Raw genomic sequence first — 17,910 nt, forward strand, 5'->3', positions numbered from 1 at the left:
AAATGATGAAGTAGCCAGTCGACAACAGAGGTTTCCTGGGATGCTGTGTCCCCCGGCGCAGACCTTACCCTGAGATCCCGAGGAAGGCAGCCGGCTGCTCCATGCCTCTGCTCCCAAACTACAGGAATTAAAAACATGACACTCCACCGGAGGGTCTGTCTGTCCTTTAGAAGCACAGTTACATCGCTGGCTATGAGTGAACGATTGCCCACAGAAGAGCGTGCTGTCCATCCCTTCTTGCCCACCTACAGTCTGTTCCCCATAGGCAAGGTGATCCTTGTAGAATGTGAATCAGAGCAGGTGCTCTGTCTGTCAAGTTTAGAGCGAAATGCACAGCCCTCACCGTAGTTAATCCCTCCACTGGCATAGTCCTGTCCCACTGCCAGCCCCACCCCCCCACCCCCACCCCCCACCCCCCACCCCCCGCCATCACCATGCTCCAGCCTGCTACTTGCCTACATTTCTTCCTTCCTCCTCCTCCAGAGAGTCCAGCTGGCTCTCCCCCTCACTCCCTCAGGCTGGTGCTGCTAGAGAGCCACCAACACTGTCTCCTCTGCTCCCATTGCTTCCCTCATTATCCTTCATCTTCTCTAGGGTATCTTCGCCTATCAGGGTGTGATGCATTTGCTCATTTTTTATTGTCTCTTTCCCCTGCTAGAATCAAAGCTCCCTAAGAGCGGAGAATGGTCAGTGTAGTTCACTGTTGTGTTTGCAGGGCTTAGAACAGTGCCTAGCTAGTCTTCAGCACTCGGGAACCTGTCAGTGAGCTCATGGGAGCGCGGGGCCTGCTTGGGCTGAGTGTTACAGGGAGGGAGGGCCCTTCGTGTCCTAATGAGATTTTCATCTCATTTCTTTATTAATTTCTATGCCGGTACACTACATACATCTCCTGTTCTAAGCCATGGAAATGAGTGGTAAGAAAATCCAATTAAAAAATACAGCCTATTGACTCTAGCAGGCCAGGAGAACAACAATGGATTTTTTTTTTTTTTTGAGATGTAACTCACATGCCATAAAATTCACCCTTTTAAATTGTACAATTCAGTTGCGTTTTTTTAGTATATTCGGAGAATTGTACAAATTCACCACAATCCAGTGCCAGAACGTTTCCATCACCGCATAAAGAAACCCCACATGCATTAGCAGTTACGCGCCATTGCTCCTCACCCCCCGTCCCTGGCAACCACTAATTGTTGTTTGTGGATTTGCCTGTTCCGGACATTTCATCGTAAGAATGGAATCATGGAATATGTGGCCTTGGTTCGTCCATGTTGCAGCATGACTCCGTGCTTCACTCCTTATGGATGAATGATAATCCATTGTATGGATTTACCACATCATGTTTATCCCCTCATCTGTTAATGGACACTTAGATGGTTTCCACTCTTTCAAGCCATGGGATATTGAAATCTAGGGTATAATATAGGACCTTAGATACTTTCTCTAGGTAAAGTTTATTTTCAAATTGCAAAATCAATATAGGTATGAAAGGCTAGGCATGTCCATCTCTTGCTGTTTCAACATTCTAAAATAGAAAAAGGAAATTTAATATCAAAAGTATCTCAAGCCAAATAGCATGTAAAATGCCTTCACAGTGACAGGGTTTGAAAGGAATTCTCAAGTAACTCCAGCTCCTGGGGAGCAGATCCTAGGGCTCTCTTTGCATTTGTCTGGGAAGCTGCCCAAGCCCGCCGCCTTCAGCAGAAGCAGTTCGTGAAAGGTGCCGCCTGTAGAACCCAAATCCAGCTGAGTCCCGAACACACGTGCTTTCTCTTCTTAAGACGTGAATGGCATATGGCATCAATTATGTTTTAACATTCGAATGTAGAGGGGTTTGTTGGGTTTTTAGCCTTGTTCTTAATTTTTCAATAAGGAGAGGTTTGGGGTTTTTTTTTTTACTTTTGAAAGGATGGGGTACACAAGAAATGTAAGCGTATATAAAATGCAGCTAAATATGCATTAATTCACTCGCTTCAGCAGTTCTCAAAGTACAGCCTGTAGACACCTTTATAAATACCCATGATGACCTTTTTGGGGCACCTGAAGTCAAAATTTCAAAATTTGTTTAGTACTATCCAGGCATTATTTTTCTTTTTCACAGCTGATACAAAAGCAAGGGTGGGTAAAACTGCTGGTAACCTTAGCACAAGTAGTGATACCACTGTCCTAGTGAGCATTATATTCTTCCTTGCCATGTACCCACGTTAAAACAGCAACAAAAGCCAGTCTCACTTAAGAATGCCCTCGAAGAAGCTGTAAAACTAAGACTTTTATTACATCTTGAAACCTGGTGCACATCTCATTAATATTCTGTGTGACAAAATGGGAAATGAGCAGAAAGCCCTTCCGCACGCCAGTGAGAGTCGTACTGGGCAGGATGCCCCGTGGACCATTTGAGTTGTGAGCTGCACCAGCTACTTTCATGAGCTTACAGAATTCTGCATGAGTTGAAGATCCACCCAAAGTGTCAAGGGGAGCCATTGACTTTGATGTCATAGAGTACCAAAAGTTCAGCGATACAGTTTCAGGTTCCACACTATAACCTCTAAGAAAGTACTTGTCGAGTTTTGATGTAGTATCAAAGAATATCCACACTCAGGAGAAAAGATTATTAAAACACTCCTCTTATAACTCCGTCTCTCCGTGAAGTTGAATTTCCCTCATATATTTCAACCAGAATATGAGAATCCAGCTGCCTTCTCTTGAGCAAGACATTAAAGAGATTATAAAAATATAAAACAGGAGCGCCTGGATGGCACAGCGGTTAAGCGTCTTTCTTCGGCTCAGGGCGTGATCCCGGCGTTATGGGATCGAGCCCCACATCAGGCTCCTCCACTATGAGCCTGCTTCTTCCTCTCCCACTCCCCCTGCTTGTGTTCCCTCTCTTGCTGGCTGTCTCTCTCTCTGTCGAATAAATAAATAAAATCTTTAAAAAATATATATATATAAAACAAGGCTAATTTTCTCACTAACCTTTTTTGTTTGGGGAAATATTGTTTATAAAATCTGCTTATATTATGTTTGAGGTTTATTACTATTATCATTAGATAAATCAATACATATTTTTTAATAGTCTGCCTTAATTTCTAGCTTGGTAAATATCGATAGATAGAAACCACATAAACAAAAGCTTTTTGGGGTCCTCAATAATTTCTAAGTGTAAAGGAGTCTAGAGACCAGAAAGCATGAGAATGAATGGTTTATCTGAATTGTCCATATGCTGAATCTGACAGACCCCACAATAGGCTTTTTACTTTCATTCTCAATGTGATCTTGAAATGACTCTTCGGCTTCTTCATGATGAACCAGTCATGACCAGAAGGCTTGCTTGGACCCCAATATGATTATTTTTGATAACTTGTATACATTGGTTAAAGAACCAGTCAGGAAGTGATCATGCGATATTTTCAGGTATTTCGTAGATTTCTGAGTATGTTAATTTGGTTGTATGGAAATTTTCAGATTAATGGCAGTTTGTAAACAGTGTGTTCAAAAGACATAACACTTCAAGGAGCAACTGAGACTCGGTTGAACATTTGACTCTTGGTTTCAGCTCGGGTCAAGGTCGTGGGATCAAGTCCCGTGTCAGGCTCCGTACTGAGTCTGCTTGGGATTCTTTCCCTCTTCCTCTCCTTCCTCTTCTGCCCCCCACCCCGCTCTCTCTCTCGTTCTCACTCTCTCTCTCAAATTAATTAATTAATTAAATTAAAAACAAAAGACATAGCACATCAAATCCTATATCCTTAATCATGGCATATCACTGCAGAGAAAAGGAGTCTCCTATGTTGCTGGGCTGTTAAGCAGCCCTTCCTGACCACTTCTAACCAAAAACTTTAGAAGGGGTGGGGTCCCATCCTGGAGCATCTGCCACGGCCCCCAGCACTGGAGCACTATGCTTGGTGCCTTCCATAGGAAACCTCATTTTAATATCAAAACCCCTCCAGGGTGTAGGTAGTTTCACTCCCTCTTTTAAGTAAACACACTGAGTTCCCTTGGAGATTGATTATAAACCAACATGACACAACTAGTCTCAGAACCAAGCCTGCTCTGTGTCTCCCAAACTCACCCGAGGATTCCTTCTCTTCATACCGGTGCCACTCTGCCTGTCTCATCCCATACTTTATTCTAACGTATTTTGTCCTTACTTACGAGATTTTGAATAAATATTGTTGAATATTTGCATATGTAAAATACTGTACTGCATATGCCATGGGTTTTAAATTTTTCCATTGTGCCAATGATTTAATTATTCAGTTATTTTTAATTTTTTTTATCAGTAATCATGATTTTTGTTAGCTACCACACCCTTCATCAGAAGCCACATTTGTTAGTCATTGCTGGATAACAGAATACTTTAAAATATGCCCCTAAATTCAGCCAAACCTATGCCTAGAACCATATTGGTGTTCCTTAGTCTTCTGTGATTTGCATTTATGAATCCCTTTTGGTCTGATGCCAGCAACTTCATGGAAAGAAAGTGGGCTCCCTAAAACCCTCATCTATATTGTTAACAAAGTTCAGGATGTCTTCTCCTGTCTCGGTGCCCATAGAATTAGGCTTTCCTTGAACTATAAGTTTGATTTTTTTTTCCCACCTCATGGATCCTGAGAATTGGTTAACAAGTCAGGTTTCCTCCTTCCTGTTGGCTCTTGGAAAATTGTTTGTAATTTGTGACCCACGTGTGTAGCAACTTTGTGAGACTTCTTACAATTTTTTTTTCATTAGCCTAGTTTGATTCCATTGTGTAACACTTGGTTCCCCTTCTTTTGTCCAACAATTATAAACTGATTTATCTTTGAAAGGATTCTGAAAGGATCTCTTTGATGTCCATTTCCAATAAGCCTCTGTTCTTGTGATGCAGGTAATGTATTTGGAAATGGGAAAACCTCCGATTATCTGCTGTTGGGAAACTTTGTTTACACGGTGAGTACAGAGCATTTGCCTAATTTGTATATAAAATCAAATCCTTTCATACATGCTCATTTTATTTTCAAATTTAACTGTGGGGATTTCTGAATATAGGGTTGTTTGCACTTCTCTTTAAAAATGAAGTAAGATGTTTAGACTATTAAGTGATTATTTTATGTTAAGTTACTAATATACCACTTAAGCTCACTGACTTGATAGGTCTTTGGTTGCCATTATTTTCAGTATTCCCTCTTTCCTCTTGGCACCCCCTCCATTTCCCCTATTTCTCTTCCTTGTCTCTTTTTCTTCATTTTTATTTTACTGCCCTTGTTAATATTTTTTTTTTTTTTGCTTTCCTGAATTTATGGCAAATATTATCGTACTGTTCTTGAGTGTTGAACCAGTAATGATTCTAGAGTCCCATGATAACTAACATGGGAGAGAAATCACTCTTTGGGGACATTCCATCCACACAAGGCATGGAACCCACTGTGTTAAGTCACTCTCCAAACACTTACAGAGGACACACACATATGAGTGCAAGCCCGTTCCTCCCATAAAGGGCCAAAAAAGGTTTTAAAACCACTTTTCCCTTAGAAGTCAAAAGCACTACCTGGATACTAACATTGAGGTCACATAGTTGGTGTCTGGCAAGTTTACTACCAACCTTCAGAGCTGAATTCTCAGCCGACGTTAACCGAAACATCGAATAAATTGTGGAGCCTTGAGCACAAATAGTCTGACTCCAGGACAAGTCCAGTTAATCCTTGTGCTACCCCCTGGAAAACTCAGGGCAGTTCATTAAACTTAGTTCCCGTACTTCAGAACCAGTAGCAGGGTCCACGATGATAATGGGTGTGTATATCATGGACGGTATAACAGGCTTCTCTGTATCCTGATCTGTAGGGTTGGTAAGTAAGTCAGGTTACAGAGTAAGTGTTTAGGTTTCTAAATATCCAGTTATACTACTTTTAGGATTTATCCTTCAAATTCGGAAAGTAGGAGCTTCAAGTATTACAGACGATATACAATTAAAGCAAACTTGAAAACCCGGGTTACTGCAGACGTGTATTCACGGTTCACCAATTGTATGCAAGCCTTGTGGATGGACTGGGAGGATGTGCGGGGATGGCAGCGGCAGTGGGATGCTGCTCATGGGCTGTTCTGACCGGTCCCGGCCGTCATGGACAGCCCCCCGGCTCGTTCATCTGTTTCTTTGCTTGGTCGACATATAAGGCAAGTTGTGAATAATCGACCAGTCCCCTAGTCTCATTCACAGTGTAGTACCTGGTCTTTAGAAACCTCACTTTTAACCATTTGGACTAACACAGTTATGGAATAGCATAACATTTTCCCTTCTGTTTTAGTTTGTGGTGATAACCGTGTGTTTGAAAGCTGGATTGGAGACATCGTATTGGACATGGGTAAGAACGTCTCTAACCACAACCGCAGCATGTCACATTTACTTACATGTTATCACGAACATTACTGTTCTTCATTCTAACTTTATGTATCCCTGTACCCTCGTTCCCTGGGTTGTAATTGTGAGGGGTCTTCTGTGGAGTGGGGAGAACTGGGAATTGTAGTTTGTCTAGTTTGGAAACAGTAAAAACAAAAACTCACATAAGTTTATTGACCACAAGATTTTCAGAGACTTTAATATATTATTGTGGATATCCCAGGAAGGAGAGAGGCTTCCAAGCTTGACTAAGAATCTTTTTTTGGTAGAGTGTGTCACAAGACACATTCCGCAGAAAGCCCATTGGAAAACGATTACGAAAACCGGCCATATGAGCAAAAGATTTGTCCTCGGACATTTGTAAATATCCAGTCTGGATAAAACAAGTTCCATTTGAGAACATTAGTTTTGACGCATATTCCCATCCAGGTAGAGAGACCCAGGACATGAAAAGAAATAAAAGTTTGATGCGCGGGGAAAGATGGGCCCAAGAAACCTGGATTGGACAGTCACCGACGTACAGGTGATGTTCTCACAAGTGGTGTCTAGCCTCTCCCGGCGAGAGCGCGCAGAGCAGAAATAAAGGTTAAAGATGGTAGCAGATGAAAAAAGAGGAAAGTCAGAGGAGAGAGACCCCCCAAGAAGGTAGGAGGGAGCAGTTATAAATGCCAGTACCGCAAACATCCTAGCTGTTGGGGAAGACATTAGCATCAGCGCTGATGAAAGATCCAGTTAAAACACACACGCGTCATTATTTAGAAATTCCTACAGAGACTGTTTTATGGGTGTAGTGAAAAATGAATAAGGGCACTTGCGAAAGCTTCGTTAGCACGTGCGTGTGCGCGCGGTCTCCCTGACCGTCTTTGACTCGCATTTCCTTCCTTCACAGTTCAGCCACATCGCGATCTGGGGCAGCATCGCGCTCTGGGTGGTGTTTTTTGGCATCTACTCATCTCTGTGGCCCGCCGTTCCAATGGCCCCCGATATGTCAGGAGAGGTAATGTGTCCTAATAACTCATGAGCCAACACATCGTAAAAATTGGTATTCATTAACGAGACGTAATTGTCCAGCTTGGGTTTATATTAAAATAGTAGTCAACCCTTTAAAAGCTATTTTTAAATTCCACAGTTGCGAGGGATAAATCTTGAGAGAAGATTTCACACTTGGACATTTTACTTAAATCGACGTATCCTTTCATAAGCATAGCTAGAACCATAAAATATGGTTGTCAGGGGCTTGACTCAGGTTAAGAATCTCCATATAGAAGATACCATTTAAAATCAGACCATAAATCCACAAATACATTTTGGAGAAGAGATTTGGGAAAATGGTGAGCTTATGTCTTTGGGACAGTCTATCATTTCTTCTGTTATCTCTTATTCTAAAGAAAATCTACTGTGACTGGATTAAATGCATTTTTTTAGAGTCATCTTAAATGATACCGGTTTGGTTTTCATTTTGAACGAGTTAGGGCATCTGACGTTTCGGCCTTATCACAGTCCATTTTCAATCCTGTCTTTCAGTTTCTTGTTACACTGGTAGGAATTGAGTTATTAGGTGTTCATGCAGGAGTGTCACAAGATCTCCTTTCCTTCAGAAGAGATTCCAGCAGTAGGAGGGTTTATGATTTCAATTGCAGGAAATTTGACATAAAATGTATAAAAGAAAATGTGGAAAACATTTCAGGATTTCCTGTGACCTCACAGTAACTTGCAAATCAAGGAAATGTGAGCTCTGTTACAGAACATCGTTATCCTACAGCCGCAGGAAAGCTTTCCAGTGGTTTCCATGAATTTGTTGCCCCTAAGTACTGCCTGAGTACCTTTCACTTTTGACAGTCTGGTTTATAGATCATTTTCATGAAATTTTATCTGACAGCATCCTGCTTTTTATAAATTAGCAGAATGCAGACACATTTAAAAAAAATTTTGTGGTTAAATTTATTAGAGAGAGGCATTATATACTATTACAGCGAAACCAGACATATCAAGGAGCAAGTACTTCCTTCCACCAAAAGTGAAGGCCTCTTTTGAAACATGTCCTGTGAACTCGAGAAGATTTACAGCATGTATTTTGAGGAAAACAGAAAGGGGTGAAGCACCTCCTCCTTACCTTGGTTTGAGCCCTTTTTCCCTGAAGAAATAAAACCACAGACCATGTATGTGTGAAGATGCCACTTGGAAAATCAATTCTGTTCTTTGTGTCTATTTGATGTGCTCTGTCCGACTGGACCTGCTTTTCCCTGCGGTTAATTTCAACTTAACGTCATTTTCAGTAGACCTCATTTTATCTCATTTCTTAATGTGTTAGCTTCAAAACAAAAGATGGTGAGATTCGAATAGTTTAAGCAACTGTAGCCAACAGCTTTGATGACAAGAACAGAGTTCTTGACCACCTACTTCTAGAACAAGTGTGAAGTTTGATTGGCTTTTTGCCAACCAAATATAATTCTACCCTTGCCTGTAGAATTCCTGGTATTACCCAAACACAAAACTTAATATCATCTCTTGGGACTTGCGGTGATGCTGTGTTTAATTCAAAGTGAAATGAATGTCAGTACTCCATCACGTTTCTGTTCACTTCATATACAGTGGGAAGTGCTAACAGGGGTTCTTTTTCTTGTTATTTTATTACTACTGATTCTTTGAATATAATGTTTAAATAGCTGGGGCTCCACGGAAAATATGAAGAATGGATTAATATACCTGTAGGCTTGACTAGCTTGTCCAAAATGTAAGTCTGATGAATTTATTCAAAGAAAATACTTTAAATTTATATAGTACTTAGTGTGTACAAAGCGTTTTGATATATGTGTATGTGTGCAAATGAGCCTCACAACACCTCCCAAGAAAGGGTTTAACAGGTTTGCCGCTCAGATCCTCAGGGGTAGATAGTCTACATTTACCATTTCCTGGGCCCGGGGTAATAGGTCCCAAGAAATATCTGTAGCAACACCCATTTTTGGACCTTTTTATTGTGTAGAGAGTCACTAGTTCTATAATCCAGTTAATTTCAGAAAGAAGTAACTACCCCTAGGTTTGCATTTTTCTAAGCTTAAAATTCTATTTTTCAATCAAGAGTATTAGCCAGATACAGGGGTGCCTGGGCAGCTCAGTGGGTTAAGCGGCTGACTCTTGGTTTCGGCTCAGGTCATCGTCTCAGGCTCCTGGGATCGAGCCCCGTGGTGGGTTCTACACTCAGTACAAGTCTGCTTGTCCCTCCCCGCAGCCCCTCTCCCTGCTCTCACTCAAATAAATAAACAAAATACTCTTTTTAAAAAGAGTGTAGCCAGATACATACACACATGCATATGCACAAACATGCGAATATATGCAAAATGTATTTATGTACCAATATTTGTATCTGTGTGTGTGTATGTATAATTGGCCAGCCATGTTGAATAAAATTTACTTATTCATCTGTTAACTTTCATAGCAAAATGCTGTTATATATTACATATATTACTGAGTGTTACATAGGGTAATATATTACTATAAATATTATCAGGGTCAGTATAAATATTAGCCTTCCTCAACCGGACATGTTTTATGTAATCCACATAACAAAACATGGCCCACAGCAGCCCCCAGGATTTAAGGCTACTCCACAGGATTTGTGGTGTGGTGTGTCGTAACTTTCTGTCACCACCACTGCTGAGTCTCACCCTCTGATCCCAACACTGTACCCTAGGACTCCAGTTCTTTTCCTGTATTAATGTGGCAGCAATTCCTCCTAAAACAAAGCAATTAATTAAATATGTACATCTGTTTTGGTTGCCTAAAACCTTCATAAAGGCCTACAGGATAGTACAGAATTATTAGAGATGGAGTAAGACTGAAAACAGCAGCCCCGCTCCCCCATCCCAGTTCGGGTGGTATTTTGGAGGGTGATACACTATGCAGCATTCAGCAAGACAGAGAAGTTCTTCAAAACGGCAACCAAGATCGGGGGAGAATAATATCACCATTAACACCTAATATGTATTAAACACTGTATCCCGGGAACGTCTCTCAGTACTTCATATGCATTCATTCCCTCGATTCACCAACTATTTGTTGAGATTCTTCAATGTGTCATGCACTGTTCTAGACACTGTGAATAAAATAGACAAAAACTCATGTACTTCTCAGCCTACTTTTCTAGTGGAAGAGAACAAAATAATTAAGCGAAATATATAGACAGACATAAGTATATAAAGAAAAATACACTCAGGCAAGGGGGACTGAGAGCCAAGCTTTCCGTCGTGCTCCCTGCACAGCCTTGTGGCTTTTACTTCTGGTCAGATCAAGAGCCGTTGGAGGGACTTGAGGGGGAGGTTTTGGGATCTGTTTTGGGTTTTCGTGGCAGGACCTTGGCTGCTGTGGTGTATACCATTTAAGAGGTTATCCCGGTCACCCAGGCGAGAGATAATGGTGGCTTGGGCCAGGCAACAGCAGCGGTGGCAGCTGTCAGATTCTGAATCCCCGTTAAAGGTCAAGCAGATAGGATTTGCCTGCAACCTGGATGGGAGGAGTGAGAGGAAAAGAAAGCAAGGCAGACCCCATCCTGTTGTCCGTGAACTTCGTCAGGATGTGCTTCTCCTCAATTCACTGGATCCTCACTGCAAACTTGTTATGACTAGTTTACAGATGAGAAAACAGAGACACCGAGAAAACACAGAGGCCCATTTTGGCTCAAATAGAGCATCTTTCGAACATCTAGAGATGCAATATGTCGTGATGTCGTGACAGGATGCTGGGCCCATTTAACCGCCCCTTTCTGTGCTGGTTGGCCACTGGTGACATTTGCAGAATCTATCACTGGCACTTGCAAGGCTGCCTTCTGGCTCCTAAGATTCAGATCTCTGTGCGCTTCTCTCCAGTCTGTTCCCTCCAGAGGAGCATCGGAAATGTCGCAAGGGCACAGGCTGCTCTGCTCTAGTTAACGGGGTCTCGGGGTGCCAACTCTACACAAATTAGGCAACTTACAAGTACAGGTCTCATGCTTCTATATTCAGCTGGATACACATTCACACATAGATCAGGCTTTTCTAGTGCTTTCCAGTTTACATTCTTAGTGCATCTTTGCAGCCCCATCTGAAGATAGAGCTATTTCTCTCAATGTGTTCAAAGAAAATCCTTGCAACACTGAGAGGGGGTGGGAAGGGAACCAACGTTTATTATGCACACACTGTGTTCTCCAGGCACTGTGTGTGATTTCCAGCTTTCTTTGTTTTATTTAGATCCATATAATAAACCTTTGTGGTAGGCAAAGTGATAGCAGGTGGCCTAGAGAATTCATCCCAGGTCTTCTTTTCAAATCCATTGGTTTCCTCTAACATCTTAAGGATCTAAATACCTTCTCTTTGGGGCCCTTGCTACTCTATACCTCCAGGTAGGAAATTTTTTTTTTTTTTTTTTTTCTTTCCTTCCTGCAGCCATCTTCCCTGCAATCCACTGATGTCCCTGATTTAGCTGCTATTCCCCGGATACCCACAGCCCTGGTCAGTTTCCCTAAGTTAGCCAGTTACAGACATGTTCCCATCTCTTTTCAAAAGCACCCAAATTTTTAATTTTCCCTTCTCAACATCTACCTAACTCCCTAACACATTTATAGAAATTCCATCTCACTTCATATCCTAGCCACTTGCGTCTTCTTAACAGCAATATTAGGATAAATACCCATCTCATTAAAAAAAATGTTTATGAAAATGAAAACACAATCATCCCATTATCACTGAAGAATGCCCCGTTTCCACTCCGATAGTAATGGGGCCTCATTTTCTGAAGGCCAGTCACCAGGATACGCACTTTCCTTGCCTTTACTGTGGACATTCGCTACAACACGGCGAACTGTACACCTCACAGACACAGAGTGGTTACGCACAGTTCTCAAGGTCACACAGCTTGTGAGTGAGCTGACACTGGAACGCAGAGTCTGTGCCCTCAACCTCCTTATACACTGTCCTCTGTTCCTTTTACATTTCTTCTCTCCCTTTTCTCATCCCTCTCCATAGAGGCATTTCCTCGCAGCCTCATCGGTCTTAAAGATGTGAGATGCCTTTTTCGTGTCAGCGACACCCATCAAAGCACTTGCATCCAGTTGGTACACTAAGCAGCCTGTTGTCTGTAGGAATTATTTCTATCATCAGCCGTCCTCAGGGACCTATACTCATTTCCCGCTGATCGGGGGTTCTTTTCACACCATCAGATCATTTCTTTCTCCCTTAATTCAGCACATTCTACATGCGCAAAGTTCCAAAAATCTGTTCCCGAAATATCTCAGAGTTGAACGCAGTCTTCGGTGGCTCCAGCTAGAGCCAGATTGGGTGGCTCTCAGTTGGTGGGCAGGGTGTTGCCATTTAGGAACATTCCTTCCTATAGCGTTGCACTTTGTTTCCATTACAGTAATTCTGCATCTCTGTCCAGAATAATGATTCAATGATAATGATTAACAAGTATCCCAGTAACAGGAATTACTGACATATTTAATTGTTACGAGGGAATGCTGACATCGGGGTGGGGGGCAGTGGATTTTACAAAGGTAGAACATGCAACAATAAGAAATTACTGAGGAGACGAAAAAGAAAAAAAATAGTGCGACAGGCTCAACTGCGACTTTAAATATGTCGCTGTCTTCCTCTCACAAATATGGTTGTGATTTAAGAGAAAGGCTTTTTTTTTTCAGACCTGACTTGTATTTTTTCACACCAGTACAACAATTTATGGGGTAAGGTAGACCCTGGGGAGAAGTGCTATGTTATATAAACATATGCTAGCCTGCTTTTCCGACTTGTCTAGATGATGTTACTGGGTTTTGTTTTGTTTTGTTTCTAATTTCCAGAAAAAAATATTTTAGCCACTATGATTAGTACACCAGATTAAAAACCAAAAAGCAAGCTACATACATCAAGGATCATTTCATATCACGATTAATACCAGCAGCTTAGTATTGGCAAAACTTTTAAATTTATCGTGGCTTTGCAGACGTGCACGGTAAAGTCCTCCAAAGCACCATCTGGTTCTGCTCTCCCTGGCCTAGGGGATCTATAAAACTACCGAAGGAAATTGAAGTTAAGGAACAAGCATGTGTTTTACAGAATTTCAGATCTCTTGATTGAGGTTTGTAAAGTCTCTCTGAAAAACAATAAAAATCTTTGTTAAACTCTTTGGTGTCACCCCTGTAGGAAAGGTATTAATAAACTACATTAGTGATATGATTTTCCTAAATCGTGCTATTGCCCACTTGACCAACACAATAAATTACTTTACATATGAGGAATTTCCTGGTTAAAATAGTCTTTATTCATCTATCAGCTTTTAATTACCTAGATAGCATGTCATAATTTATTGGTCACAAGACCAGCCCTTGCCAATGGGGTGGGACAGTGTTATGATACAACGGAGTTTCATCCAAGATTACTGTGCTTAGCCAAGTAGCCTAGAGGGAACAACTACCCTGAAGTCTGTCAGATGTTCTTCAATGAGCTGACAGTTGGGAGCCCATCCAGCAAAACACACTGTTGGTCAACAGGCCTTATGCCCCGACAGTAAATGAGACAGGCCAGACTTCCACAGTATTTAAGGCAGCTGACTGAATAGCCACTTTCCAGCCCGTTCTGTAAAGAGAAGCCTACATAGAAACACTAAGAAACAGAGGCGCCTGGGTGGCTCAGTCGGTTAAGCGTCTGCCTTTAGCTCAGGTCATGATCCCAGAGTCCTGGGATCAAGACCCCCGTTGGGCTCCCTGCTCAGTGGAGATCCTGCTTCTCCCTCTGCCTGCCTCCCCACCGCTCCTGCTCTCTCTCTCTCACTCTGCTCTCTATCTCAAATAAATAAAATCTTAAAAAAAAAAACACTAAGAAGCAAAGAGAGAGATGGATATGACAACTGTAATGTCAAATCAGGACATTTTCAAGTTAGAGCCGTCTTTAGAGTCGTTGTGAGAGCTGGCTTTCTGTAGAGACAGCATCTTTAACAACAACACAGAGCAAACCTATATTGAATGTCTAACATATGCCAGGCTCTGTGTTGGGCAGTGGAGGATGCAGAGATGAATGGAATCAGTTCTTACCCTTAGGGATCTCATTGCTAATGATGGGATGTTGATGTCATAAATGTAAGAGACGGTATGGCAGAACCAAACCATAGGAAATTGAGCAAACCATAGGAAATTGAACAAAGCCTGCTGTTAGTATGTCAGAATTTGCCTGTTCTCTAAAGTCAACTCATTCTTGCATCCACTCATTTCTTAAATATGTGTTGAGAGCGTAATGGGTGCCAGGTAATGGGTTAATTAGGCCAGATCCCCATTAGCATATAGGTTGAGGGGACCAGGGAATGGGAGGGAGAAACAATAAAAAATCAGTTAACAAATGACTAAAGGATGAATGACTAAAGGTAATTTCACAAAGTGATAGGAAGAAAACAGGGTGCTATGATATGTGGCAGGACGACAATGGCTGCCCCAGGAAGGTCTTTTTGAAGAAGGCATGATTAAGCTGAAACTCAAAATGATGCATGTATGAAGAAGAGCATTGCAGGGCTGAACGACCAACAGGTGTCTGTGCTCTGAGGCAGGAATGCTGGAACAGAGAGCGTGGGAAAGAGTGCTGAAAGGAGGACGTGAGATGGGCAGAGGGTAGATCACCCCTGAAAGCTCGGCATTCTCGCTCATAAGACCAGCATGGCTTGTTTCTGAGTTACGTGCCAGGGATTCCATCAGAAAGGCCCAGAAAGGAAACCACGAATGTCACTGTGTGATCTGCTTCAGTAAAGCTTATAATTGAACACAATTCTTGCATTCTGTGTTAGAGTAAAATAAAGAGATCGTCAGTGAGCGGTCAAAAGCTGCTTTGTTCCATGTTATCACTTAGGCTTCCTAGCAGTACCATCTGAATCAAGTTATTTTTTGGCATATTTTTTGATGCTTAAAAAAAGTGATTGTGGATTAATGATAGCAGTTTGTTTCTCTGTCATGTAAAAGAAGTTTGGTGATGGCAGTCAGTCCAAGGCTGGTGTGGCAGCTGCACAGTCATCAAGAACCAGGTTTCTGCAATTTGCTGCACTGCCAACCTCATAATCCAAAGTGGCTGCTTCAGCTCTAGCCATTTAACCAACATTCCAGCCAACAAGAAAGGGAAGAAGACAGATTAACCCTTTCTCTTTGATGCTCTTTCCTAGACATTGCCCACCACATTTCCACTTTGATCTCATTGGCCACGAGCTAGTAACATGGCCATACATAGCTACAACTAGAGAGCCAGAGGAAGGTAGTCTGAGCTAGAGGACAAAGTGTCCAGCCAAGAATCAAGTGTTTGCATCTAAGAAGGTCAGGGAGGATATATTGGGGGAACAACTAAAAGTTTTTACCATGAAAGTTAGTAATTTTTTCAACATAAGCCATTTAACAGCCTTTATATGTCTTTCTTACAGCTAAGTGCTTTTGATTTTTTTTTGAGGTTTTTAAAAATAATTTCCTAAAAGAGATGGTAATTATGTGACAGGATGGAGGTGTTAACTAATGCCCTGGTGGTACTTACAATTTATAAACATATCAAATCAGCAAATTGTATGCCTTAAACTTACATGTTATGTGTCAATTATATCTCAATAAAGCTGGAAAATAAATTTAAATTTTTTTAAAGTAACTTTCTACAATCTGAGATATAAGTCAGTATGTTTCACAGATTGAATTACTAGAAATCGAACAATTGATGTTTTCTGAGATGGTTTTTGAGATAAAGAGCCAACACAAAATTCTAAAAAACTGCGGGAATGACAGAAGAAATAAACAGGTTGAGCACTGAGATGATGTACTCTATCTTACACAACTCGTCCAGGAACATCATAACACTTTTAAGCTATATTTCTTATAATAAAAAGAATATTTGGTTACTAATTCTGCCCTCATTTTTCTACTTTTAAGTTTTTTAAATAGCACAACAAGGAAGATTAAAACTAATTCTGTTCTCAATTATTTTCACTATTCTGGGAACTAGATCCCTAGGAAATAAAGTTTCAGAGCCACACATATCCTGGCGCTCTGGTTCCTTTTCAGAAAGATGATTTTGCATGTTCAGTTCTCAGTATATATTGGTATATAGTGAAATTTAACTTTCTTTTTAAAAAAAGTTAACTTCTCACTTCAGGTCCCAACTAACTAACTCTTCATCCCTTTCCTCTGAGCATCTTTCTTAGTCATTTCTTTTCTCATTCTTCCCTTTGCCAGAGGGCGGAGATGCAAAGCTGTTCCCTGCATCATACAGCTAGATTGAATATCAGTTCTCAGTCCCTCAGACCTAGCGCTCCCACTTCAGCCCCTCACCACCATCCAGAAATGTCCATGGGGGGCAAAAAGCATATAAATACCGAGAGCTAGTATCTAATTTGCATATTTTTTCTATGATTTGGAACAACTTGCATCTTTTCTAAGATTTTTGTTTGTTTATTTGGAATAGGCCAGGCCAAGGTTTTTCTTTGTCTCTGAGTAATCAAGAGCTTCTGGGAATAATTGCAAACATAACTGGAGTTTATTTGAAACACCCTTCTTCTTAGTTGTTTTCTGGGTGTTCTGCCTTGTCTGTTTTTATGGAGAAACTAATAATTCATCCTGTAGCAGAGCCCAAGTCAGTGCAGTACAACTGAGATTTACAGAGTGCCTCTGTGTCAGTGGCTCATAAGGTGAAAAAAGAGAGTCCTCCTGAGGAGGGTGAGTCTTGTGGGTAAAACAGATCGAGGGGTAATTATAATGGGGGATGCTAATTATTGTGATCAGGATGCCGAGGGGCTAGCAGAGGAGGGGCCCCTCAACCCCCAGGCTATAGTTTGCATGGTTTCTTGGTACTTCTGGTCCCAAGCTATCCAAGAAGGCAAGTGGGAGAAGGACTTCCCAAGCAGAAAACAGCCCAAGCAAAGAAGGAGCTTGGGGTGGCCACGGTAGGGAACGGTTAGAGCTAGAATTGAAAAGTTAAGCAGAGACTAGGTCACAGAAAGCTACTCTAATGTCATTAACAGCATTACTTTAAACCATGGCGGATGGCTTTTCATTATGAAATACAGAGTATTCTAGAAAGTACCTGAGACCATAGAATAAAGATTTGGGTCAGAGGACATGACTAACAATACTAATAATAAACGAGTAAAGATGAAAAACATTTTGAATTTTGACATGACTATAATAGGATATAGTTGAAGATTTGCAAGAATTTTTTTCAGCTAAAATAAGACATCGAAGACCTTTCTCAGTGATAAACACCAGAACATAGAACTTGGCATGTGCCTTCCTCTGTCTTTGGGTTTTATCAGAGGGAAGTTTTGAGCTAGACTACCCAAGATATGTAGCCACTGAAGGGTTTCAGTGGAAGTTCATGTCTTCAAGTCAAAGTTTCTAGGAGCTTGAAGTTTGTCTCTGGTTAAAGTACAAAGTAGGGGGGATGCACCATTTAGTGCTGCCCCAGTGATACCCAGGTACTCCAAATTCAACCCCATACCCAGGTACCGCAATTAATTGAGATAGAAAGGCTTGAGCCTCTGGGGAAAGGCTCACACAACTTAGAGACCCT

General features: G+C 41.4%; 1 protein-coding gene across 5 annotated transcripts in view; it reads left to right on the forward strand.

The window, feature by feature from the left end:
• Positions 1-17,910, forward strand: part of ATP8A1 (ATPase phospholipid transporting 8A1) — a 224,253-nt gene that overhangs the window by 182,466 nt on the left and 23,877 nt on the right. For all 5 annotated transcript variants that reach the window (XM_045816092.2, XM_045816093.2, XM_045816091.2 and 2 more), the window contains 3 exons: positions 4,862-4,923; positions 6,276-6,332; positions 7,257-7,364. In XM_045816092.2, coding sequence (XP_045672048.1) covers positions 4,862-4,923; positions 6,276-6,332; positions 7,257-7,364 — 227 coding nt within the window. The remainder of the gene's footprint in view (positions 1-4,861; positions 4,924-6,275; positions 6,333-7,256; positions 7,365-17,910) is intronic.

This window comes from Ursus americanus, chromosome 8 (genome assembly GCF_024610735.1).
Source record: "Ursus americanus isolate L20-20 chromosome 8, mUrsAme1.1.p, whole genome shotgun sequence".
In the NCBI taxonomy this organism is placed as follows: domain Eukaryota; kingdom Metazoa; phylum Chordata; class Mammalia; order Carnivora; family Ursidae; genus Ursus; species Ursus americanus.